Source organism: Cottoperca gobio, chromosome 10, assembly GCF_900634415.1.
Source record: "Cottoperca gobio chromosome 10, fCotGob3.1, whole genome shotgun sequence".
Lineage (NCBI taxonomy): Eukaryota > Metazoa > Chordata > Actinopteri > Perciformes > Bovichtidae > Cottoperca > Cottoperca gobio.
Window position 1 is genome coordinate 11688927 of NC_041364.1, and position 25831 is coordinate 11714757.

Genomic DNA, 25831 nt, shown 5'->3' on the forward strand with positions numbered 1-25831 from the left:
GATAACAAGGGGAAATATGTGTCTGTGATCACGTCTCTGATCTCATGTCACGTCTCTCATGACAGCATTCAGTCAGCACTTCCAAGATTGTTCTATCATTGAGAAAGAAATCGAGCTGATGAATGCAGAAGAAGTTTAAGAGAGTAGACTGCAACTAGAACTTATATATAATAATTATATACGATAATTCCCTGAAGAATCAACATCAGCTTCTCTCCCTCCCCGACTTCTACCGGAGCTTGGAAAAGTTTCCTCTGATGAGACGCCACACACAAAGAATGATGAGTCTGTTCGGGTCAACATGTGAGCAAACATTTTCTGTTAACTCTGAACAAAAGCAGGTTGAGAACCAAAATGAGCGACAGCATCTCTGTGATGTCCTTCGTATCTCAACCACCAAACTTACTCCTGACCTGCAGCATCCTTCAGTCCAATCATCACTGCTCCCACTGAATGCAATGCTGGTCCCATTACAATAGTTGATGTGTCAACAAGCCCAATAACGTATTTGTTTAACAAGCTTGAGATATATCCACCCCCCACCCCCCCAGGCTTCTGTTTTGAGAATGAGCTGCAAACCCTTATTGTTACAAATGAGATGAAACCTCATTAATAGAAAGCTGTGATAGAGGCTGCCCCCCCCCCCCCCCCCCCCCCCTTTAAGCATATTCAATTATCAAGCATAATTTACCTGCATTTGATTGTTTTGTTTTTTAGGGAATATATTTCAAAAGTACGAGTGGCCCAGCCCTTCGTATATTTTTCTGTATGTGGCCCTCAGTGAAAAAGGTTTGGACACCCCTGATTTACCCACTGTGAGTCATCGCCCAGAAGTGGACTAATAATGTATTCCATTTGTAAACCTCAGACCACACACACATTAATCCCACTGCAGCCCCCTCTCATAACACACACACACACACACACACACACACACACACACACACACACACACACACACACACACACACACACACACACACACACACACACACACAGTAACCATGTCTTTACACCATGAGTAGACTCTTTAGTGCTTTTATTTGTTCAAGACTGGGAAGAAGGGTGGTGAGTGTGTGAACAGGACAGGAAAAAGAAATTCTCCAAAATGTTACGCAAATATTTTATTCTCAGTACCTAATTTAAGAAGAAATTAGAACGTTTTTTTTTCAGGTTTAATAAACATCAGGTCGCAGTTTATTGTAGCTGTAAAATATCTTGTAAAATGAAACTGCTTACAATAAAATACAAAGTTTACTACAGTATGTTTCCCTCTGAGTTTAATGGTTGGAGTTTAAACTAAGCTTTATCTAAATGCTAAACATTTGCCATTCATCTTAAATCTTTGCCAACCAGGAGGTTGAAGTTATTGTGATGAGGTAAAGGCAATAACAATTTTCTTCTGACTCCCCCTTGTTGTTGCGAAATTGCAAAGATGGCAGCAGCCTTGTCCTTCTATACCCAATTTCATAAACTTGTCAACCTAAAACTGTAGTGTTGAGTCAATAAGGGAAAGAGAAAGAGAGAGGAAAGTCCATTTCTTCAGATTGTTGTTGTCGGTCAGATAGGTTGATCAGAGGTAGCGAGGGAAATGGCTCCAGAGTCATAGGAGCTCTTTATACCTTTGAGTGACATCTGGCTGCCTGGACTCTGAGCGAGGGATGCTTCTATCTGAGCATCCGACACCTAGATGGACAAAACAATGAAGAAAGTCCGTGATGGAGCTCGTACAGGAAAGCTCACCTGGACTGAATGCTTTGGTGAATGTCCCTCTGCCATCAGTGTCTATACGTATTGGCAGTCAAAATGCATGCAGCTATATTAAAGAAACACGCATTACCTCTTCAAACTTCTTGGCTTTGTACTGTTTTGCTCCTTTCAAGCAGTTCAGTAAGATAATATCACAGAGAACCGTACCCTGCAGACACAGATACAAAAAGAAAGTGTAATCAAAGCTGACAGCAACAAGAAAAATACATTTGTATTATCTTTAGCCTGATCCAAAAATCCCTACCAGTCCAACAGAGGTGAAGGCAGCTACCAAGTTGATCAGTGTTGGGACTGTGTCAAACTTTCCTGCCTGGAAGAGATGGAGTCAGTTTAGGAGACATAATGTACACACAGTCCCAGACAGGAGTGCTCTCTCCAAAATGTCAATATTTTAATTAAATGGTACTTAAATATTTTTTTAAACCGTATTACGCTCAACTCGCTCGTTGAAAAGCGCGTATGTTCTTTGTATGGTAAAAATGTTCTACCGCCAGCAACCGGTTAGCTATTTACAAATTGCAATAACACTGTCAACACTATCGGCGATTTTAATGGCAACCAGCCAAAATGACACTTGTGGCGCGTGACATTTTATGGTGCTGTTTGAAACATATATATAACTTTAAAGGACATTACCTCCGTCAAGGAAGTTACGTTTTCGTGATTTGGTTTGGTTTGTTTGTTTGTCTGTCAGCAGGATTACAGAAAAACTACTTTCCCGATTTTCATGGCACTTGGCGGTGCCAAGGAAGAACCCATTCAATGTTGAAGTGGATCCGTATCAAGGGGGATACACAATTTTCTTTCACTTATGCAAACGACCTTGGCGAAGGTCTGTGCTCTCCGAGTGCTCTTCTAGTTAAACATGTTTTCAATGACAATGTTGGTTTAAAATGTGTTTTCAATTCATACAAACACACATGCACTCGCACCACAACTTACATTGCCAGTGACCATAACATCAAAGCGGATTGCAAATGCTTTGTGCAGAGTCCGGAAATCAGTCCCATTCACTGTCTTGTAATATTTGGCAAATCTGCATTTAAAGAAAAGAGAAAAAAAGTGACCAAAGGATAAAAAGAAAAAAAGATCGAGTAGACACCAAGAGGAAAGATCAGCCTCACTACCTGAAGTTGTAGCCTTTTGAGACGGCATTCTTGGAAAATGGTTCATCCAGTCGTGTGAATGCGTACTTGGGGACACAATATTCAATGTCCATGTCCAGGTTACACTTCCACGCAATGTTTATTCCTATTTCTCCCCCCTGAAAGAGAAAGATGAGGGAAAAGAGAGACACACCTTGAGGCTCTACACCTGTAGGTATGTGGTGTGTCTTTACAAAAGATTTGTTTCTAGAAGCTCTGTAATGTAGCGACTACTCACATGGCCAGTTAGTAAAGCGTAATATAAATAAATTTAACCTTGACCATGTCATTTTATGCACCATTGCACATCATTTTGTTCAATAAAAAGTTATTGAAGAGAGAAAATAAAGCCATCAAGCTTAGCTCCGTCGCTAACCGGACTATAGGTTCGCACAGTTTATTTAAAAGACGTATTTGTACAGTTGACTCCTGCCTCATTACTGTCTGTGAACATTTCCTCTTTTATGGAGCAGTTTCTACTCCAGCAGGTGAGGCTGGACACAAGTGAATGATGCAACACAGCAAGTAAGCCACAATATTTTCCTCTATTTTGGACTCTCCGACTCTCAGTCCTCTCAAAGGTGAGTGCTGTCAAGAAGGCTTGCTGTTTGGTCAACCGCATGAATTCTCAAGTCAAAGTCTTCAATGACTAATCGCAGTGAATCCATTGGAATTAATTGAATTTGCTGCAACATTTTGTTATTTTAAACCCTAGTTTGATTACACCATGAAGTCAGGTGATGGTGAGGAAGATGTCTTTGTACATCTCCCCATGTGTATAATAATTACATTATATTTTTGGTTTAGTTTGTCTGTTTGTCAGCAGGATTACAGAAAAAGAACTACCCCGATCTTCATGAAACTTGGTTGAAGGGTGTAGCATGGGCCAAGGATGAACCCATAACATTTTGGAGCACATATGAATCATACAACCTTGCAAGATATGCGGTTCTGGAACAATCCCAAAAATTGGTTCCCGAGTGCGAGAAATCACCATATAGATGAAACGCTCTGAGCAATATAATATAACACATCTTCCTTGTAGCATCCATGTTTATTCCATATAACGACTTGAGCTCATGAACTCACCAAAGTCAGAAGAATGACTTACCAACTTGTGAAATGGGACCGTTCTGTGAGTGCCAATCTATTATAAATTAGGTTCATCCTTCATTACAGTACAACCCTCCCATGCATGTCAACAAAACTGTTTCTTTGTTTGTAGTTTCCTGTGCAGTTGCAACATTTTAGCCTTGGGGATAAAGAGATGAAGACATGTTGAAGAGAAAGACGAGGAAGGAGAAAATAGAGGACAGATATGACCTTTTCTGCCAGGTCTTCCACGGTCTGTCCAGTGTAGTTCAGCACGTCCCCCACACGAAATATGGGGCAGAAGGGGTTCGTCACCGGGTGGTATTTACATTCCCTGATTTCTGAGGACGTCATTGTGGAGGGAAAGTTCCCTCTGAGAGAAAATAATTGTATGTATATGATTACATTTGTTTTCAGCTGCTTGAATTTGAGAATGTGCGTGTACGCATGCCTGTGTGTGTGACCTACCTGGTGACATCGAAGAGTGGAAAGCGAATACTGTTTTTTATAAAGATGGTAAAGTTGTTCACATCTAGCATCGGTTTGCTGGGCAGGATGTTGACAGAGAAAAAGGCGTGAGGTTGACAATCAAGCTTTTCAAAGAGGGAAGTGTCATCTGGTGCACAAGCATATCTGCGTGTGTATGTGGGTGTGTGAATCTTACATTACAACATGGTCGTTCTCGGCTGGACACCATCCATTAATCTCACACTGACCCCGAGTCTTATTGTCTTTGAAATCCCTCAAGCAAACACCTGTTATTATCCCTGTTGTGTAAGACAGAAAGAGAGACGTCAGGTAAAGCTGAAGTGGTTAACTCTATTAAAGATAAAAACATTTGTATTATTTGCTGAAACTGTCACTATATCCTGACAGTAGTGCATGAGACAGATAATCTTTGGGAAAAAAATCTTGTTCCCCTGCCTCCTCCTAGTGGTCCTAATGGGAATTCCAAGATTCAAGCGTGCCAGAAGAAAACAACTAATCAGAGCGCAGTTACCAACTGTGGCTTTAATGGACACAATGATCTGGTTTTGAGTTAATACAGCGGCAGCCAGTTATTAGTATTTAGTGCATCACTAGCAGATTATGTGAATGTAGAAAGATGCTTACTTCCTGTTTTTAGTTCATAATTTTCTGCTTTTACATCACTTGTTGTATCCCTAACACCATTTAATGTAGCAGAAATGTTGAATAAAATGACCTTTGAAAGAAAATAAATAATATGTGGTCAGAAATTGAGGCAAAGTTACTTTAAACTGAACAAACCCTGAAAGATTTGTTCATTCTTCTGAATAACAGATTCACTCACAAAATGCAATAATTCCTTGAAAGTCTCTACGCAAATTAACTTTGAAGAAGGTTTTTGTTCGCCTGATCAAAATCACGACAAGTTGTAAATGTATTCTGGGATTTACTGCAGTCTTTTTGTGTTTCAGGTAACATCTTTGATAATGACGTGAAAGTTTCTCTTTAAGAAGTTAGACTCACCGTTGCCAAGGACGCTGTTGATATGCTCTTCGCAGTCGTTATCTGTGGTACAATTAAACTTTCTACCAAACTGAAACACACACACACACACACACACACACACACACACACACACACACGCACACACACACACACACACACACACACACACACACACATGACATCATCATACAGACACTTAACTTTCACTGGTTTCGGATGTAGAGCATCTTTGGACAAAATCATTTTTAAACATTTCAGTAGAACACATGGTAATAATGAGACAAATGAGTTAGAAGATATGTGACCATTGTTTTGTTGCACTGTCTTCCTTTAATTGACCTTTCTAAGGACTCTATTTCTATGATTGGCCCGACAGCTCTGATTTAAAACACCTGTCAGTCAGGTGACTGTTGGATTCCATACCTAAGGAGGCAGTTTACCGTAATGTCAATCTTTACAAATTGAAATAAATGGTTGCATTGATGGATTGTATGGCTTGATTGTATTTATGGATTATCAGACAAAGAAAAACAACTATACACAGGATAACATGTTAAGGAGAAAACACTTGGGGCCAAGATGTTAGAAGACAAAGAAAACAAAAGGGACAGCTAAAATACAGAATATCATTGCAAATTTCGCTATAAATCTGTTACCCTGCTCCAAAGAAAACCTAACCTGAGTTGGATTGGAGTCATTTGACAGTAGACAAAATCAGGTACACAAATAAAATACAATAGAATAAATATAGAAGAAAATAACAAGTGTAACAGTTAAGATATCAACTGGAAAAATAGGGAAACATTTGTAAACGTCTTTAAGAAGAGATTTTCCTTACATAAAACACGTTTGTTCTCGAACAAGGATAAAGAAAGATTTGAATGTGTCCTCACCTCTGCACATTTTCCTTGAGACTGATTTTCTGTGACGATGACTTTGGTCATGATGCAGAAGATACCTGAACCCTGAAACACAGCAGAGCATTTATAGTAGACTTTATTTTTATGTCATGATGTACGACGGTCAAAATGGGCCGCACATAGAAAAATGGATCAGCTGGCAGACAGCTTGTTCATCATAAAACCTATTACAAGAAATACACAATACCACATTTTCTGTATCAACGTTCTTCACATGCTCCTCAAACCACCACCTTTCCTTATGTGTGAAGACTGAGAGGGAACCTCGGACAATAAAAGGTCAAAGGTCATGCTGGTGTCTCTGTGGGCGTGGACCACGTGCTCAGGGTCACGCACCTGTTGGGGGAAGACATAGTCGGCCACATCCATCACATGGTTGTTATGGTAACCGAAGCCTTTTACTTTGGTCATCACAGAGGACTCGACGCTGGTTTCGGTCACCTGATAAGCTTTCTCATGGATGAAGACCCAGCTGCAGGACAGAAAAGATTTAACCGCAGGGCAAGAGTTAAGTTCAAGAAGTCTTGGACACAATTTACCCTCCTGTCTTATATTACAGTTTCTTTCTTTATTGGGTTTTGCAGGATTATCCAACATTTATATCAAATACAATTGCCTTTTATAATGTGTCATCAAGGAACAAAGACATGTATGCGGCGGGACAGAAGATTGGAAATCTAGACAAAAAAAGGGAAAACTCTCCTGTGTGATACAAACATGTTCATATTGCTGTTCCACCGCCACTCATGTAATGTTTTCAGTTGTTTGTTTACTTTTATTTAACTATAAGGTAGCAACATTTTGTGCCTCCTTTGCATTACATTCGAGTGACAGCGCTAAGCATCCAAGTAAAAAAAAACATTCTCTTTGAAAACCCCAGAAGGTTTTTCACTTATTGCTGTTCTGAATGTATTTCCAGAACCCTGAAAAACTCTTCTAACCATCTACAGGAAATAAATATTCTGTTTGTTTCTCAACTTGCAACTGAAATTCCTATCGAGGAAACCAGAAATGACATATGCCCTCGCTCTTATAGCACAACGCAAGTATAAAAGCATCAATAGCGGCATTAACACTTTGATATAGTCAAATATAAGTGATAGTAAAAGTTGTTACTTTGGTTCACGCGTACCATCTTTGTTTGGATTAAAAAATAGTTTAAAAAAATCTTTTTTATTTTATTGTCTAGATGGTCATCTTGAAATACGTTCAGAACAACATTACAGATTAATTGCATGCCTAACTCTTGAATGTAATGACAATTCATGAGAGGCAGCAACTTGGGCTAGAAGTAAGTCTGTTCACCACAGTACTATAAAGATTAAGATAGAAAATATTCAATATTAAATGTATTTGCACTGCAAATAAATGCAAAAAAAGTCATTTTAAATCCTAGGTTTGGGGAATCTGTGCGGCCTTCTGGTCTAAGACGTTCACTGACTTGATCACGACATCCCCTGTTCGATTTTGGCTACTAAAGATTTTGAACAACACTTAAGTACATTATCATTTATGCTACTTCATACTTTTACACCACTACATTTTATTAGGAATTATACTTTTTACTCCACTACAGGTTCTAGTACCCTTAAAGATGAATAAAATGCAGCGTAGAAGTTCATGCATCAGCTATAATCCTCAAATAATTTCATGTATAATAACGACAGGGGCTTGTTGTGCTGCACAATGATTACTTTTTAATGCTTTGATTACATTTAGCTGATAATACTTCCTTTCTTTTCCATTAGTACACTTTTAATACAGGATTTGACTTGTAATGGAGTATTTGAACATTGTTTTATTGTTACTCTTAAGTAAAAAGATTGAGTAATTATTTTAACGCTGTTCTGCTGTTTACTAGAGAGGATGTTTGGAGTCTGAAATTAAAGGGAAAATGAGGATATTTAACACTAAGTGCTGGTGGTTTCTAGCCATTTGGAAACTGTAAACAGATTTCACAGACACTATTTCTTATGAAGGTAGTTGCAGAGAAAACTCTTATCTCAAAATTGACCAAATAAATACAAAACTATTTGCATGGCTCTCACAAGAGGTGAGTTGACAGAAATGTGTGTTTGTAATTAGAATGAACCTACAACCTGAGTAGGACAGATACAAATCATTCACAATTACCCACTAAACATGCAAAAAAAAACACATCACTGACCCGACAAAATATGAGATGATGAGAAGCTGCACGACCCGGTTGATGATGCCCACAGACCAGCTCTTGACCACCACAGACTTGGTCGTCTCGTAGGTGAAGAAGTCAGTGACGCAGCCCAACGCCAAGGAGCCCATGGCTGCTTATCAGTGCAAGTCAGAGAACGACAGACGACGGGTCGGGCCTGAGAGAGAAGTGCAACTTCTGTACCAGCCTCAACAGGTGCCTTCAGAGAAGTGTGGAGGTAAAACCGTGAAGCTCACTCCTGATTCTAATGAGAGAAACGTGGTCTCAATCTTCAAGCTGCTCCTGTCTGTCACTCACTTGGTGTGGCCTGTGTTCATCTGCTTCATTGCATTTGTGATGGTAAACCTCACTGTCTCTCTCCTCTTGTTTCATTGGTTTATGACAAAAATAGGACCTCCCTTTCCTTTACTCAAATGAATGAGAGGAAAATGGGAAATAGTCCTAATGTCCCTCCCTCTCTCTCTTTCTTCACCACAAATCCCCATCTCCCATGCCTCTTTTCTCTCACAATCTCTGGCTAATTACACACGCACACACGCACACACACACACACACACACACTCGAGATCCATTTTCAGGACACACTTTTGACATCCTTTCAGTGAGTTGTTCATATGCACTAGCGTCACTTCATTCATGTTCAGTGTTAGTGCCTCAGAGGGAATCTAACCCCAAACCTGCACATTTCACTTAAAATCTAAAGCAGTTTGATAGCAGCAAGCTGTTAAGTAAAACTTTCTGCAATGCATCATTACCTGATTATTTTGTTGGTTTACTAAGAGTGAGGATCTTTAACAGGTATTACTACAAATGGGACAGAGTTAATGAACATGCTTTAATCTGTTTACTGTGGTCTGACGTCACACAGGCTTCCTAAAGATGGTTACTTAAACAAGATACAAGATGCAAGAATATTAGTTATAGTTTTACTAAGATTGTCTGAGATCAAGCTGTTTTATGGTTCATGTTTTATGTTTTGTTTTTTTACTCATCAGTTATAGTAGTTTAATTAAATCGGCCTTAGCTTTTAACGTATTCCTTCCAAAGTGTAAATGGTATTTTTCATTGTGCAATTTTGCTTTAATGGTCATTTGTATTTAATTAAATGTATTTATGTGGCTCAGGACCCTGATCACATGGGATGGAGCACAAACAAAACATGCAATATAACAAAAGCACGATCCATTTCTTCATCAGTATTAACATTGACATCTGAGGAGATACTTATCAAAGATGTTTGTTCATTTATGCAAACAACAATTAAACCGAAATGTCCGAATTTTCAATCGGTCAAGAAATTCTGTAACATCCGGTATGAGAAAACATTTCTGTACATTGCTGACATTAAAATGTATTCATTAAAGTGAAAAGTGCCATGTTTTACAATTACATGCAAATAAATATCTTTTTATTTTTTTACTCTACGAACAGGACAGTTCAGAAGCGAATCAGGACAAAGTTGATCAGAGACGCGGTCACGGCGTCTTGAAAGTAGCTGTGAAAACTTCTGAAATTGTCATAACTTTAAATGTAACCACTCAGACAAATCCAAATGTTCAACATGCCTCCATTAAACATCATATTCTTCATTTCTGTGCATCAACAGTACTGTATGTAAAAATATAATCTGATTCAATACTTACAGACTCCTATAGGGAGCTTGAAGCACTGTCATGAATTATAAACTGTGTTATTGACAACTGTACAGTAATTGCGACATATGATACGACCACTTCTCAATACACTCACGAGCACCAGCAGGATTATTGGCTCTCACATCAGGGAGATAATGTAATGATACAATGACAGCATGTGCGTGTGTGTGTGTGTGTGTGTGCTGTACTGTATGTGCATGGAGACTTTTCTTAAGTGGGTCCATTATGTTTGTGGTCAATTAACGGTAACCTAACACAAGACAGGATAAACACACATGCACAAGCTTTCAGGCTGCATGCGACTATAACGTTTATCATAAAGACTGTAAGCATTCCTGTAATGGCCAATGATACCGTGAAACATATACTACATCTACAAATACGAGACAGCTTTTGTCAGATCGTAGATGCGGACACACATGAGGAGGAAGCTGAGGATTGTCTTTGTGAAAGAGGAAACCATAATGAAAGTGATAATTCAACAGGAAGGGATCCATGTAAACACATTCACACTCCATCTGTCTATAACCGCTATATTTAGGACATGCCAGCACACAAACATCCCAAGATCACGTGAACACAACCTCACGCGTAAACTGTGGCATTACTTATTTCTGGCTGTAGGGATGGCAATGACGGTCCTCCACGTTTGTACAAACTGAAACATCTCAACAACTATTTCATGGATTGCCATGAAACTTTGTTAAAGACATTCATGTTCGTCTCAGGAAAAAACTATTTAGTGATCCCTAACTTCTCATCGAGCGCTGTAATCAGGTCTACTTTTTAATTTGTCCAATACTTTGGCTTTTGACCAAATTCCTGCCAAACTAATGACATCAGCCTCATCTTTGGTGAACATGGTAAACATTATACCTGGATATCATTGTTAGCATTCACCGATGTACCCAAGTATAGCATGGATATTTTCCCTTAAATGCTTCAATTTAAGATTTAACGTTTCAGTGGAATTTAGGGAAATTATGATTTGAAGCGTCACTGATTATTGAGCAAAAATGATTTAAAACGTCAAAATGTCCCAACATGTAGCTGACAATAAACACGAGGGGCATTCTGAGGACATCCACTCAGTTACTGCAGCAGGATGTGCAGGTAAAGTATGTTAGCATCCAAACCGACACTGTCCACATCCGGGAATGTTTGGCTCTTAAAAACCACCCTCTGCGACCCTTATATAGCAGCCCTTTTACAAACCGCTGTGTACTCAGACCCCACCTCTCTTTTCAAACCACTGTCTCTCCAACTAATCTTGTCATCCGTCTTCCTGTGAAAACAAAAAACGCAAACCGCCCCGCCTGGTTAAATGGTCCTGATGTACAAGACCACAGTGGAGAGGAATCCTCCGGGAATTTCCTGAGTAAGGCTACAGTAAGAGCCAAGATCTCCCCGAGCCGCAGGCCATTTCTTTAGTGGATAATTTTCATGTGGTGAAAATGATCAGTGAGTCTTTGTGCAGAGTCTGGAATATTATGGAGTAGCGGTCAGTCTGCCGGGATTTAAGTCCTGTGTGCCACCTTTATCCATGAGGACTGTTTTTAACATGGTTCGCTTAGAAAAATGGCCGACCCACAGGCCTGTGTGAAGTTTAAAGTTTATTCTTGGCCATGGCATTAAATAAAACTCACTAAAGGCCCATTTGGTGGCTGTTCTGAAGCTTTTGATCATATCCCCGTGATTTGCCTCAGCAGGTGGAGCACCTTGAACAGTTCCTGGTTTAGCATATTAAATATGGTTAAGCCCATCAGCTGTTTGAGCGAGGTTTGCACACAAGCTGATGTTTTATTTGAGTAAAAGTTATTTTGAGTTGTTTTATTTAAATCAATGTTCACGCATTTATTAGTTATGAGGCTACACACCCTATAAGATAAGAACTTCCTCTGGACCCCACACCGGGGGAATTCACTTGTTACAACAGCTCAAGAGTAAAAAAGAAAAAAGAGATTGAGTTTCACCAAAAAATCTCGCTGATAGTTGGATAAAAAAAAACGCATCTTCTAACAATTTTTCTCTCGGCAAACCTAAATCTACAGACGACAAATAAAACATGTGGGTTAGCAGGGACCTAAACTGAAACTTGTTTAGTAGCTACCATAAAGACACATTTAAAGCAGCAGCGTGACACAGAAAGTTGTGTACCAAGGAACAAACAGCAAAGTGCAGCTCTAATAAAAATGGTTCATTTGTTTATTCAAGCCTGAAAACATGACATGGGAAAACACAAAAAAAACACCTAACTGCAGTATTTAAATGTTCTACACAGCAAGAACAAAACAGCTTTGCGTCTGCTCCTCTGCCTTGTTCACATTAAATCAACTAATAACACTTATACTCCTCAGTGCTATGAAACTATAACCGTCCTCGTGGGTGAGATGAAAGAAAACCCTTCGAGGATTCTGGGAAATATGGTACACCTGTATACCAACATTGAGCTGACAGTAGGAAAACCTGCTCGAATATCAAACATTACATGAGCTTTTAGAGTTACACGGTCTGTTTGTACTCTTAAAGCAAAACATGTAAAAGAGAAAGTCTGTTGATTTGTCTGTCAGTCCATTTGTGTGAGATCAACATGGAGAGTATAAATGCTTGGTCCTTGGTTTGTGTCTCGGATGGGTAAAAGTGTGTGTGTTTAGTCAGACTCTGCCTCTGAGCTGGCAGGTGTGGATGCAGCCTCTTCCTCCTCTTCATCGGATTCCTGGTTAAAACAATACAAAGAAAGGGGGGTAAGTACGAGTGTGTAAGAAAGACTAAAGGTTGTTTGTTCTAAATCTGAGACTAATCCATCAAATTCATGTAGAAAAGGGAATTGGAGGTTATTCTCCCTCTTAAACCACCAACAAAATGCCAGGTGCAATCAGATTAAAAATACCTGCCATTACTTATAGAACTAATTGCGGTCTCACGTCTCCATTTCAAATACGGTTAAAAATATTTCCTTTGCCTCAGAATTCAAAAACAGGAAGGAGTACGTTTCACAAAGCTGGGTCAGGAGTTTAAAATCAGGCTGGAGCTACACTGAGGACATCAGTTTATCACAGATTGTGAATTTGTCAGCCGATATGTAACAGAAATACCAAAACATGTTTGAGGTAACTGTGTCTCCATTACATTGTTTTTCCACCAGAGAGCAAAATGTCCCACCAAATTTAAGGAATCCTTTAATGTAATATTAAAACATTACTTCATTGGATATACAGGACTTCTTTCGATTTCCCAAAAGCAATACATACAACAGTGTATTTTGGTACATAATATAGCGCACACGCACACCTTACTGTTGTTAACTAGAGCTTAGTACCGCCACAATTATTTAGAACATCATACTGGAGGCGTTTGGTTATATGGTCCAGTTACTAGAAACTAATGGACACCGAGTCAATCAGAACCAAGACGTTTCAGTACTTTAAGTCAGTCACTTAAAACATTCTCTGCATTGAACTTTTTATTCTAACTTAGAAATGGTGGGAAACGATTTTCAACCGTAATGAGTTTATCATTACACAAATGTATATTACACGTGTAGACAGTGACTCACTACGAGTGGTGTCTGCACATTGGGGTGAGCAGAGGATGAATCTGATAATGGATCCTGCTGCAGCTCTGATATTGACGTTTGCATCTACACTGGCTTTACCTTCTTCCTCTTGGACTTGCTCTTGTGATCAGCGCCTGATGAACTGTCCTCGCTGGTCTCGATGAATTCTCGACTCTTGAAGCTGTCGTTGGTTCCGCCCCGCTCCTTGTCCTTATCTCCCCCGGCTGACTTTCTCTTCTTCTCCTCCTTCTTACCTCCAGATTTTTTACTCTCCCTTACGGGTGAGAGGGTGGGGAGAAAAAAAGTGACATATATTTAAGACTGATTCTATCAAACAAACAAACAAACAAACATGAGTTTCTGTGTTGAGAGTCTTACTTCTTTGGACTGGAGGATGCTCCGGCACTACCGGCCGCACCACCGCCGCTCTCTTTGTACTCTTTCTTTGCTATGTCATACTGCCTCTTCGCCTCTACTGCCTTTGTGTCCCACTCCTGAAGGAAACAGACAAGTGGAGGAATGAATAACACATCTTGGGACAAATTCATTAAGGCTGGGTTTGTGAAACAATGCTCTGTTAAAGGTCAATGTTGCACAGATGCAATAAAACCATCACATCTGGCTGTTCTTTCAGATAGTGCACTTCAAAACTGTTTGATGCCATCTTTCTTTCATTGCTTTATATTACTTAATGTACTTAGATCGACTACAAAAAGGCATACATCTGTAACTTAAATGTGAAAAAGATTTAGCTGCGTTCATTTTCCATTTTAAATGACATAAGGAAACAATTAAAGAAAAAGGGTGAGTCAGACACAAACTTGATGACATACTTTGTAACATTGACTGCATAGAAGTAAAAAGTTTTCATTAGGGCTGGGCGATGTGGCCAAAATCTCCTAGGTCATTTCATATCTCTACGATATATCACAATATATCATGTTTCCTTGTAATTCAATAAACAGCCTATATGAAATAAGGCTGTGTGAATCTAATACTTGACAAATAAAAAACACTAGATTATTTTTCTCATTTAAAAATCTGATTTTCGGAGAAATCTTAATTTTGTATCTCGATATTAGATTTCATCACGATACGATTCCATTGGAAGACGATAAATTATATCGAATCATCGCCCAGCTCTAATCCTCGTACATCCAAATCCACCCAAATATAAAATGATCATACGACACTTTGCTTTTATGTCATTATGTTGGTCACAGCCATTCTCTCTCTCTCAACACAATGCTTCTGTTCTGCTGCACACAAACTAATACTTAGAAGTTAAATATCTAGTGTTGTGAGAGCGGAGGAGTAAAACTAAAGAAACTCCTCTCTCTCCTCTTGACTCACCTCCTTGTCATCTTTGCCCAGCTGTCTCCACATCTCTCCGGCCTTCTTGGAGATCTCTGTGATGGAGATGCCCGGGTTCTCAGACTTGATTCGCTCACGGCTGGCGTTGAGCCACAGCATGTAGGCACTCATCGGCCTCTTGGGGGCGCCGGCATCTTTCTGTTTCTTCTTCTTCTTCTCAGATGGAAGACATGAAGGTAATTGATTGCAATTCTACAGGTTTATATATTCTGTGTATCTGTTTGCAATACTGGAGGCAAAAACCCAACTGCTCTCTCACCTCTTTGCGTGGTTTCCTCTCTTTTTTCTCCTTCACCACTTTGACTTTCTTGACCTTCTTCTTTGTGCCTTCCTCGCCGCTGTCGTCTCCGTCTTCGCTGTTGCTTTCGCTCGCTGAGGCATTGCTGTCGTACCTGATTGACAGAGGTGTAGAAATGAGGAAAGTTACATCAGCTGGGTTTAAGAAGCCAAAGTGACAGAAGAAAAAAAATGCAACAGACTCAAAACAAACAGCAATTTCAAGAAACAGTCACTTACTCTTCTGCAATGTCGTCATCCTCTTCTCCGGGGTTAAACGACTCATCTAAAGAGTGAAACAGGACAGAAAATCAAACCTACTGATCTTCTGAACTCAACATGTAATGGCTTCTTCGGTCATACCGAGACTGTCACTCACCGCTTTCGCCATCAGATTCGTCGCTGTCGTTGCCCTCCTCTCTGATCTTGCCCTCAGCCTTCATCCTCTCCAGGTAGGCATCGTGCCGGTCTTCGTCTGAGTCACTGTACTCATCAATCTTACCCTTCATGCCCTGAAAGTAAACTGTGCGGTCAGAAACAAAAAACAAACCAACAGCACCCAGCCATACAGCATAGCCACAGGAGTCTTCCATGACCTACCAGCAGGCAAAGCTCATTAATGAGACAATTATGTCAGGGCTGCAATTAACAATTACTTTCATAATCGATTAATCACTTAGTCAATGAAATGTAAGAAGATATTGATCACAATTTCAAAAAGAGGATAAAGTAAAAAATGTAATTGCTCGTTTTATCCAACAACATATAGAATCAATTGAGTGGCAATGATTTGGGATTTTTACTTATTATAGGATTTAAACAATATATCAATATTGTGGTGTACTTTCCTTCAATTGACTAAATAATTAATCGACCAATGAATAAAAAAAGAAAACACTGTTGGCTTAGATTTCAAGCTTCACAAACATTGTGCCCTGTGTGAGACCATTTTCGTGTTTCTAACCTACAGAATATCTTACTGTTTGACGTGATGCTCGCTCGTAGGATTGTTCCAAGGTTCAACTCTTTTACCTACAAATATCTACCGGATGAATGACATCTGATGTTCATGAGTTGGTGCACATTTTTGAGATTTGGCCATTGCCTGTATAAAGGCGACTCGTTGCTCTTTATTTGTGCAAAGTTTCTTTCACAAAAGATGTCACCCGAGAGTAAAAAGAAGAATTTCGCCCGACTGCGTTTTTCGGTCATCAGACCGAACATTAGCGGTAGGGAGTACGTTTAGGTTTTTTTCCCTTGTTCCAAAAAGGACAATATTGCTAATAGGCCGTTTATATGGATAGTGTAAATGTATATTCCTTTACTATTCCTGTATGCAGCCATTAAAATAGGATTTTTTCATCATTTTCCACTGTCAGAGGACTTGTTTGAGAACACAGCTTCCTTTATTATTTCTTCAACCACTTTCTTGAAAAGATCGCAGTTACGATATTTGATCTAGGCTTGCCTGGTAAAGTTAAAGAGACAATCTGTGAACTTAAGGTGTAAAGCTGCGTGGTGGACAAAGCGGCTGCAGTCGACGCGGCGCAGAAGCCTGCGGCCCCGCAGCAAAGGCTCGACCGGAGAGGCAGGACAGGAAAGTGGCAAACTGCGGTTAAAACCCCAATTGAGACACATATTCCAAACGCGCTGTTTACATGTTCAATTAACATGTTTTAATTGTAAAATGCTACATTCGGAATATGGCCTAAATCGGAATATGCCGTTTACACGACCCAGATAAATACTGGAACAGTAGTGGGATATTAATGTGCTTGTAAACGTAGTCACTGTTTTGCAATGCCGTTTTCTTCTCCTCCCACACGGTCTTTCCCGTCTCCATGTGTCAAAATCTGCGTCTGCCAGGGGACGGACAGCCGACAACTCAGGGAGGCCGTTATTAAAACACCAACAGGAAACAGAGCGCAGGCCCATTCATTTTCATTCACCTACTCGGCTGACCCCATCGCCCTGGCAACAGATGGCCTCGTTACCCGAGAAACCGAGTTACTGCTTTGACTGTGTTGTCGGACAGACCAGGAACTTGTATATGTCAGCAGACAGCATTAATGCAATCAGCACTGCCTACGTCAGGCAGCTGTGTCGAGTGTTAAAGCACACCAAAAGCCCCCGGGCCACATATTAGTCAGCACGATGCAAACAAACGCACACACTCACTTAGATGTCAGAGTCTCACACTTCTTCACCCCCCATGTCCCACGATTATTCATAAATCACTCAAGATTTCTCAGGCTCAATCAATCAATCAATCAATCAGCAATCTCATTGGTAACCTCCAAACAAAATCAAGATTATAGGAAACAATTCTCGGAAACACACACACACACACACACACACACACACACACACACACACACCAGTACGCCATGCAAGCAGAAATCACTCCACACCGATAAAAATCAAGCGTGTAGTTCACACATGTGACGCCCGTGACCATACCCACCTTCTTCTACAGGGGTACAAGGACAGACACACAGGAGAAGGGCAACAAGCATCAATATTTGGGATGGAAGTCTGGCAAAACTCATGTCATTTCTCAATGTTCACAAACTGGAAGATGTGTAGATGAGTTACCTCTTTGAAGCCTCTGTTCTTGATGTTGAGCTTCTTGGCGTTAACGAAGTCAAACAGTTTGCCGTACTCTTCTCTGAAGGAACAGAGAAAGACGGGGGTTATCTTGGCTGAATTTAACTTCAGTCAATGATATTCTTCCCCATGAACAAGACAAAATGATGACACTAACTGTGACCGTACCAATATCCAATATTGTTGACAAAAAAACACATTTTTTGTTAAATAAATAAAAACCTTACCAAAACAAGTTAACAAAAAAAGGAGACAAAATATTATAGACCGTTTTTTTTTCTTCCATGCAGCAGTCCCAGTTGCTGTGCCGTGTGCGCCATATCACAACGACGGCAGCACACAACGAGCACAGTGAGGAGAACTTACTTCTGTTGAAGTGAACAATGACAAGAACAGGGCTCGGGAGAAAGAAATGAGCTGATCTTCTAGATTGACTAAAATAGTTTTTGTTTTCTTTTTCTGAGAGGAGATTAAAACGCCAAAACTTTTAGTCAAATAAACTTGAATTAAAAGAACAGGTTGAATAAACATGATAAAAACTATCAATGACATTTGACACAGGACTAAGACTAAATAAAACGTTTGTAAAACACCAGTGTAGTTCTCACCTCTCAATGCTGCTGAAGGTGAACTGATTTCCCTGCTTTGTCTCGATCTCAAAGTCAAAGGATCGCGTTGTGGTGGTGCCTCTGGCGAAGTTGACGCAGGAGATCTCCTCGAAGCGCAGGTGCACGGGGGGCTTGTGGACATAAATGAAGCCCCTCTCCAGGGGATAGAGGAGGCCTGAGGAGGCCTTGTAGGAGCAGGTAATGCACTGAGCCCCAGAGTGACTGCGAAAGAATGAGGCACGTTTAACAGGATTTACTTCAAGTTAAAAGAAAGTGTGTTTCGGAATTTGTCTATTGGGTGCTTACCCCTGGAAGTTTCCGGGCACAGTGATCTTGCGGTTGACCAGGGCCTTCATCACCCTGCTGACCATCTCGTACAGAGAGCCCGACATGTTTTTACTGAGTTTGCCCTCAAAACGGCGCTCCACGTCCTCCCTGTTAAACACACGGAGCATACGACAGGTTTACTATCTTGAAATTAAAACACCTGAAAGAGAGTTTTCTGGTGTTTATGAGAAAGTCATGTAAATGACTCCTTCAGACCTTTGCTTCCCCCTAGTGGATACATGCTTTATAACATCAAGAAGTGAGCTTGTCTTGTCATTAAGTAAGAGGGGTCTTGTATTACCAATGTAACAGGCCTTTTATAGAAGCTCCCCAACACAACCACGGCTCATGTTGCACTTGGCTACATGCAGCCCATAACCTCATGGTGTCCTTTACTGTTACATACTCACTCGCTCATGTTGAGGGTGAGGCTGAGTTCCTCTTCCTTGGAGAAGAGCAGAATGAGAAAGTGATAACGCGTCTGACCCTGCTTGATGGGAGGATCCAGGCTGATCTATTGAGACGACACAAAAATGACAAACGGGGAGAAAGAGCGTGAGATGGAACGAGGAAAATAACAAGGGGGGGAAAAAGAAGTCAGACAGAGAAGAAGTCCGTCCACTCACCACAAAGAACATCTGCCTCTGATCCTTGTGTGGCAGCAGGAATAGACGGAGGACTGTGGTGTAAGGAATCTTGTAGTCAAAGGTCTTACCATGGAGGTGAAGGAAAGACGGGTAGATACGGATGTCGTATCTGAGTGATGACAAAGAGAAATGAGCGAGCAGTCTTACTAAAGTCTGAGGTGAATGGGCAAACAACAGCTCTGTAGCTGAGGGAGTTAAGGACCAACCTGGTCATGTGTGGACATCTAACTACCAATGTGGCTTCCCATGCCAACACTGCATTATTTTATGCAAACCGCAAGGCACTTTGGACTAAGTTTGCAATTGATGGGATAACATAAATGAGGACATCTTTGAGTGACTTTGTTTTGTATTTAAGTGTGTATCTTCTACCTTCCTCTGGGTGTAAGACACTGCAGCTCTTTGAAGATACACACAGCGTCTCCGGTGGCCTGGATCACATCAGCCTTAGACAACACATTCTCAGCAAACGCCTGAAGAAACACACACACACACTTTTAGCACCATTATAAAAATAGAAAAATAAATACATTCAAAAAGGAAGCGCATCCTTCCTTACCTCCACAGGATCTTGTCTTTCATCAGACTGGCTGGGCGGGACGTAGAATCGGACCTCCATGAGGGAGACCTCGGTGTCGTCGTTCTGGTGAAACTCCAGAGTGACTTCGTTCTTCCCCGTGGCGCACTGGGACACGTTGGCCAGTGGGACCTCGAACGCTGTACTTTCATTTACCTCAAATGATAACAGCGGACCTGCGGTGGAGAGAGAGAAACAGGAAAATAGTTTCAAAAATCTATTTTCATAACCCGACCATCATAGAGCCTTTCAGTTAAAAGCTATCAAACATAATTCATGGTTCTTAGAGAGAACACTTTCTTTAGGGCTGTTCTTTACACATCACTTGGGTTGATAAAAATAATACTAATACTACTTAGAATAAAATAAACTGAACTTGACACTGTAGCTGCTAATTGTGCACCCTGCTCCTTATTTTTTAGAACGTACATAAGAGCTGAAACGAACAGTTGATTAATCAATAAGATGTTTGACAGATTATTGGCAACTATTTTGATAACTGATGAACCGTTTAGCAATTGGTTGTTTGTGCGTTTGCAATTTTACCTGAGAACTTGGCCGTTCCCCAGTTCCACCCCTTCACACACATGTCCTTCTCCGTTAGCTCCACTTTGTAGTTGGCCTTGAAAAAATCAGCGATCTTCTCCATGTCCTGGTGGGGAAAAGGTAAGAGGGGGAGCAGAGAGGTGGGGGGACGCAAGGTAAAGCAGAAAAAGAAGTTGAGAGAAGAGGAAGTGATGAAAAGAGGAGGAAATAGATGGAAAAAGAGGAGGCTTCATGTTAATAAGTGTAACACTGGCACCGCATGGGTCAAAGCTTAGAAAAACACCCTCCAAAAAGGGTGAGGGGATGGAGGGCTAATTAATCACGACGCAATTATAACCGCGCCCGCCGCTGAGGCCTTTTGGGAACACTGGAGGTGAATGTAATCCATCTGCCCTCCGTGTCCTCCGCCCCTCCACTGACAATCAGCCTGTTTATTTATCCTGCAGGCCCGCTTACAACTGGAAAGGACACACACAGTCACACACAGCGACAAACACATGCTCAATCACACACACACACACACACACACAGGCAATGTCCTCGTAGTACACACACATGTGGAAGTGATTGTGGTGTGCGAGTGTGTGCCGGGTAGAGACTCTGTGGGAAACAAGAGTTTACGCACCTGGATATCTGCCTGTCCATAAGGTTATTACAGCCAATTAGAGCCCAGAGAGTCCGTGTGTGTGTGTGTGTGTGTGTGTGTGTGTGTGTGTGTGTGTGTGTGTGTGTGTGTGTGTGTGTGTGTGTGTGTTCATCAGCGTGTTTGTTAGCCTGGATTAAGGCATTGTTTAGATAGGAGAGCATGTGTGAGCAGATGTGTAAATGCATAAAAAAATAAAAATTCAAGAGTTTGTGCAGAAGTGGCCTGTTTGTGTCGATGTGTGAATGTGTGTGTGTGTGTGTTGTGTGTGTGTGTGTGTGTGTGTGTGTGTGTGTTCATTCCCAGTGTGCTCATCAGGCCTGCTGTTGAGTGTTTCTCTACTCCTCATTACAGTTTTGGCAGATTCGTTGTTGCTTAGCTCATTTAATCATAATAAACACAGACCCCCCACTACCCACCACAGACTCACAGTCTTACCCAACATAACCGTCTGTCTTTTATTACTACATTGTTCAACCATTCTCTCCCAACAACTTTCAACCTCACATTTGCATGTATGTATCAAGAAAAACTGAATAAGGCATTCCTCCTTCTAGGGCCGTCCTCGACTAAAGAAATTCTTAGACGACTAACACTCCTACGATTTTGTTTGACTAATCATTTATTTAAAAATCTGTAAAACTGAGTTTTCACAAAGAATCATGCGCAACATTAAATCTTGTGTTTAATATAAATGTGCTTATAAGTGTCTTGGAAACAAGTCGTTCAGCATGACGAAAGCATAGAAAATTATTTACTAGCTAAAAGAAATCTTAGTCGGCTAAGGCCAAAACAATTGGTCTAATGATCGACTAAGAGGGGAGGGGGGCAGCCCTACCCGTCTACACATTTTTAGGCCCATAGAACCGGCCAACTTCCTGTTGCCTCACAGCACACATGAAAGGCATAAGATATTTCATGATCGGGCTCTTCAAGACTTTATTGAACCTAATGGATCAGATTCTGATTATACAGTTAAGGTTTGACACCAAGATGCTACCACAACAGGCAGCTGCGTACATTCAATGTGATGATGTCTTCGTCCAAAAACAAACTACACATGTAACTGACACAAACAGAACAGCTGGACGTGCCTCGAAACCCCGTCAAGCAGACAATTACAGGTCAGCTACATAACAGCGTCTCTTGCAGAGACGTCTTGCACCAGGACTCTTGTCGAGGACAGATGCAACAAAGCTCCTGTACAGCTCGCCAGCGGCTAACCCTCCAGCCAACTCTCGATTACTGACACTGGCTGTGGGATAATAAACAATGACATCACGCCCTGCGCTCTGGGACGAGAGGATCCATCTCCGAAAAAAGTACGCTGATTAACCCCAGGAGACGGCATCGCTCGCAGCCACAGACTGCAGGTTATACCCACTCCTCCATCCCAGTTTTTTTTTTTTTACTTGCGTGCTGACATTCCCCATACACTCAAAGCAGCAGGGGAAAGAAAAGAAAAAACCCGAGGGTGATAAAAAACAAACACAACCACAATTTATTTTCTTGTCTGTCTTCTGAGCCAAATTGTTTCAGTGGATTGATATAAACACTGACTCACATGAGCCGATGATTACACTGTTTATGGAACACACATGCTAGCGCTGGTTTCCCTCATTAATCCCATTAGGAGCTTTGTAGAGAAGAGCCAACTCATTCACATACTTTTGATAATAAGACACACTCAATGGTGGCCTTTTTGCAAGATGGTAGCGTTTTTCCGTGGAAATGTCAGACACGGGATGTAAGTTGTTTATCGCCGGTCCCCTTCCTTGTGTTCCATCCTTTGTCATAAACACAGCGCTGAACAAACCAGCAGTGTGTGTCAGTCAGTAATATTCCACTGTTGCCTTGTTCTCCTCAGAGTAAGGTAACAATTATTTCCCAGAAACAGAAAAATACAACCAGGGAGAAAGATTTAGAGTCTGTTTCTGTATCCCAACAGAACAAGAAGGGACAGTGTCAGTCAGACGCTTGAGACTGATCAGACTCTTAAACCTCAAAAACTGTAAAACCACTGCTTAACTAAAACTAACTCACCGTGTCCCTGAAGCCGTCATATTTGTAGACATTTCCCGAGTTGGTGCCCAGCTTGATGCCATGACCTAAACACACTCGCCTCCACTGGGCAAGGTTGAGGTCAATAGCCTGGATGCTGTCCACCTTCCCCGTCTTGCTGCTCTTATAAACCACAGCTTGCTTGTTGAAACGCAGCCGCCCGTCATTCTACAGTGACAAAAGAGAGATACAAACACAAATAGACACAGGACTTGCGTTAATGCTGGGATTTAAAGACACAAGAGTTTGGCTTTAGAGAAGCTGAAAAGAGATCCATCAGTGAACTCACAATCATTTTACAAATCTGCCCAGTTTGATAATAGATTTTAAAGCACAAATGCCAAAAATTCAATGGTTCCAATTTCTCACATGTGACAATGTCCTGGATTTTCAAGTCTTCTATATTAATAATAAAATTATCTTTGGATCTTGGACTGTCAAAGCAAGCAGTCTGAAGATGTCATCTTGGGGTCTGGGAAAAGGTGACATGAACCTGAACCTCCTTTTCTAGATAATCCATTTAAAACTGGGATGTACTGATATATTTCTGAACAGTATAAATCATTTTGCACAAGTTTTATTGCATACGAGCAGATGACTTGTTTCTGATTCATGCCCATTGGGATACTAACCCAGGAGCCTTTGAACTCCTGGTAAATGTCGTTGAACTCCAGTGTTTCTCCCATCTCAGCTTCAGGCGACGACTGATGCTCTACAGACAAAAGAAAAGGAATTAGATAAAACAAACCATCTTCAGGGCTTATATCAGGTTGTTTAATTAAACTGTATTTTCAATTGCTTCCACTGTTTGAGCTCCTTGATGTTGATTAAAACATGATTGTTAGTGGCTGAGCAGAATACTCAGTCACACTGAGGAGAGAGAGAAACCTAGAGCCTAACTACGTCTTACTGCACAAATGATGTAACTACACTATCATGACGAGTACTGGTGTGTAAAACGAGCAATGTGTTGGTTGGTGGCCGTCTGTGCATGAACTGTGTGCAGTGGTGGAATGTACCTAAGTGCATTTACTCAAGTACAGTACTTAAGTACAATTTTGAGGTACTTGAAGTATTAGTTTGAGGCAAATATTGTACATTTTACTCCACTACATTAATTTGACAACTTCAGCTACTTTGCAGATTCAGATGAATAATACTAATTATATTAAGAAGCATTATATATTAAGGTATAGAGCCGTTCATAAAGTAATTTAAATGAGCTCCACCTTTAGCAGCTGCAACATTAAAGTGATGATCATATTAATTCATCAATAGTTATAATCCAGTAAGATAATATGTCGGATTCACAAATGGGCCATTCTGCACAATAGACCATTTTACTTTTTGAAATGCTTTTGCTATAGCTTTGGTACTTTCACAAGTACAATTTTGATTCTTAGACTTTTACTTAATACAGTATTTTTTTACTACTTTTATTTAAGCTACAAGAGTACTTATATATATATATATATATATATATATATATATATATATATATATATATATATATATATATATATATTTTTTTTTTTTTTTTTTTAGATTTTCCTAAAGCAGATAACGGTGTGTGTCCAAGACAAATCGACTTTGGGACAAAACATCCCATCTGATCTTGCCATCATGTGATGGTGTTAATACTTAACGCATTATTGCATTTATTTCTATTAACTTTTGGTTTTCTTTGTGATAACGTTATTCATATTTCTGATGCTAGCTTACGTTACTGTGCTCTCAGTTTAAAGCAGAGTAGAGTTGTGAGCTAACGTTAGCTAACAGTTTACGTTGGCTGTTAGCGAGCAGTACCAATATGTTCTTCTGACATTAACCGGTTAATAACGTTTCAGTCCAACTATTTCTAAATAAAACCGATAACTAACAGCCATGCTGTGCCACTAACAATAGCTAGGCTAACTTGAACTGCACAAGGTGCGCCTGTTTTATAAATCGTTGTGAGAATGAGTTCGACTGAGTGCTCAAATTAACATTTACGGGCGCTAGCACCACCCGAGTGGAGACACCGCCTACATCAAATCGAGCGCTCCAGCAGAGCTAGGCCGGTGCAAAGAAATGAAGTGATATTCAGAATTCATTTAGCAAAATAAAGAGCTCCACGTAAAGCACGTACGCGCTCTATACGCCCTGGTTACTTACGAATATCTCAAAATGAGCATTTAAAAAAGCGTTAAAATAGAATTTGAAAACTTCATGCCTTACTGTCAATGTGATGAGCAGCTTCGCCTATTTCCCGCGTGTAGCATCGGCAGCTAGCGCTACGTCACAGGAAAGAATCACGAACTGTTTGTATTTACTTCCGGTTTGGCGAAAAATCTTTTCTTTTCATCATTAAAGCCTAACATTTT

The 25831-nt window shown here is 40.5% G+C and overlaps 2 protein-coding genes across 3 annotated transcripts; both read right to left on the minus strand.

The window, feature by feature from the left end:
- Positions 1-1035: 1035 nt before the first annotated feature.
- p2rx3a (purinergic receptor P2X, ligand-gated ion channel, 3a) lies at positions 1036-6779 on the minus strand. Its single transcript, XM_029441706.1, has 11 exons — positions 6737-6779; positions 6374-6445; positions 5499-5568; positions 4672-4774; positions 4476-4553; positions 4239-4380; positions 2898-3034; positions 2713-2806; positions 2015-2080; positions 1841-1918; positions 1036-1686 (listed from the first exon to the last, which is right to left on the minus strand). The coding sequence occupies exons 1-11, from the start codon at positions 6767-6769 to the stop codon at positions 1561-1563; spliced, it is 999 nt and encodes a 332-aa protein (XP_029297566.1). The 5' UTR covers positions 6770-6779; the 3' UTR covers positions 1036-1560.
- Positions 6780-12428: 5649 nt separating this feature from the next.
- ssrp1a (structure specific recognition protein 1a) lies at positions 12429-25823 on the minus strand. Of its 2 annotated transcripts, XM_029442340.1 has the most exons (19): positions 25686-25823; positions 24101-24180; positions 23451-23636; positions 20765-20870; positions 20201-20394; positions 20014-20114; positions 19621-19750; positions 19405-19508; positions 18974-19102; positions 18668-18889; positions 18048-18120; positions 17917-17922; positions 15832-15964; positions 15693-15738; positions 15436-15568; positions 15156-15329; positions 14181-14296; positions 13902-14076; positions 12429-12962 (listed from the first exon to the last, which is right to left on the minus strand). In XM_029442340.1, the coding sequence occupies exons 2-19, from the start codon at positions 24152-24154 to the stop codon at positions 12897-12899; spliced, it is 2148 nt and encodes a 715-aa protein (XP_029298200.1). In that variant the 5' UTR covers positions 24155-24180; positions 25686-25823; the 3' UTR covers positions 12429-12896. The 2 variants fall into 2 exon arrangements, with proteins under 2 accessions (XP_029298200.1, XP_029298201.1); XM_029442341.1 differs by lacking the exon at positions 17917-17922.
- Positions 25824-25831: the final 8 nt, after the last annotated feature.

What these genes read in the sequence shown, in the direction of transcription:
- p2rx3a (XM_029441706.1), bottom strand. Translation starts at nt 6,769, where the DNA reads ATGGATGTGGCCGACTATGTCTTCCCCCAACAG. An exon ending in ACTATGTCTTCCCCCAACAG is followed by an intron (nt 6,446 to 6,736) that starts GTGCGTGACCCT and finishes GCTGTGTTTCAG; the next exon opens with GGTTCAGGTATCTTCTGCAT. An exon ending in CAACAGCGTCCTTGGCAACG is followed by an intron (nt 4,775 to 5,498) that starts GTGAGTCTAACT and finishes CTTACACAACAG; the next exon opens with GGATAATAACAGGTGTTTGC.
- ssrp1a (XM_029442340.1), bottom strand. Translation starts at nt 24,154, where the DNA reads ATGGGAGAAACACTGGAGTTCAACGACATTTACCAGGAGTTCAAAGGC. An exon ending in GTGCCCGGAAACTTCCAGGG is followed by an intron (nt 18,890 to 18,973) that starts GTAAGCACCCAA and finishes ATTCTTTCGCAG; the next exon opens with TCACTCTGGGGCTCAGTGCA. An exon ending in GCAAGTCCAAGAGGAAGAAG is followed by an intron (nt 12,963 to 13,901) that starts GTAAAGCCAGTG and finishes TGTTTTAACCAG; the next exon opens with GAATCCGATGAAGAGGAGGA.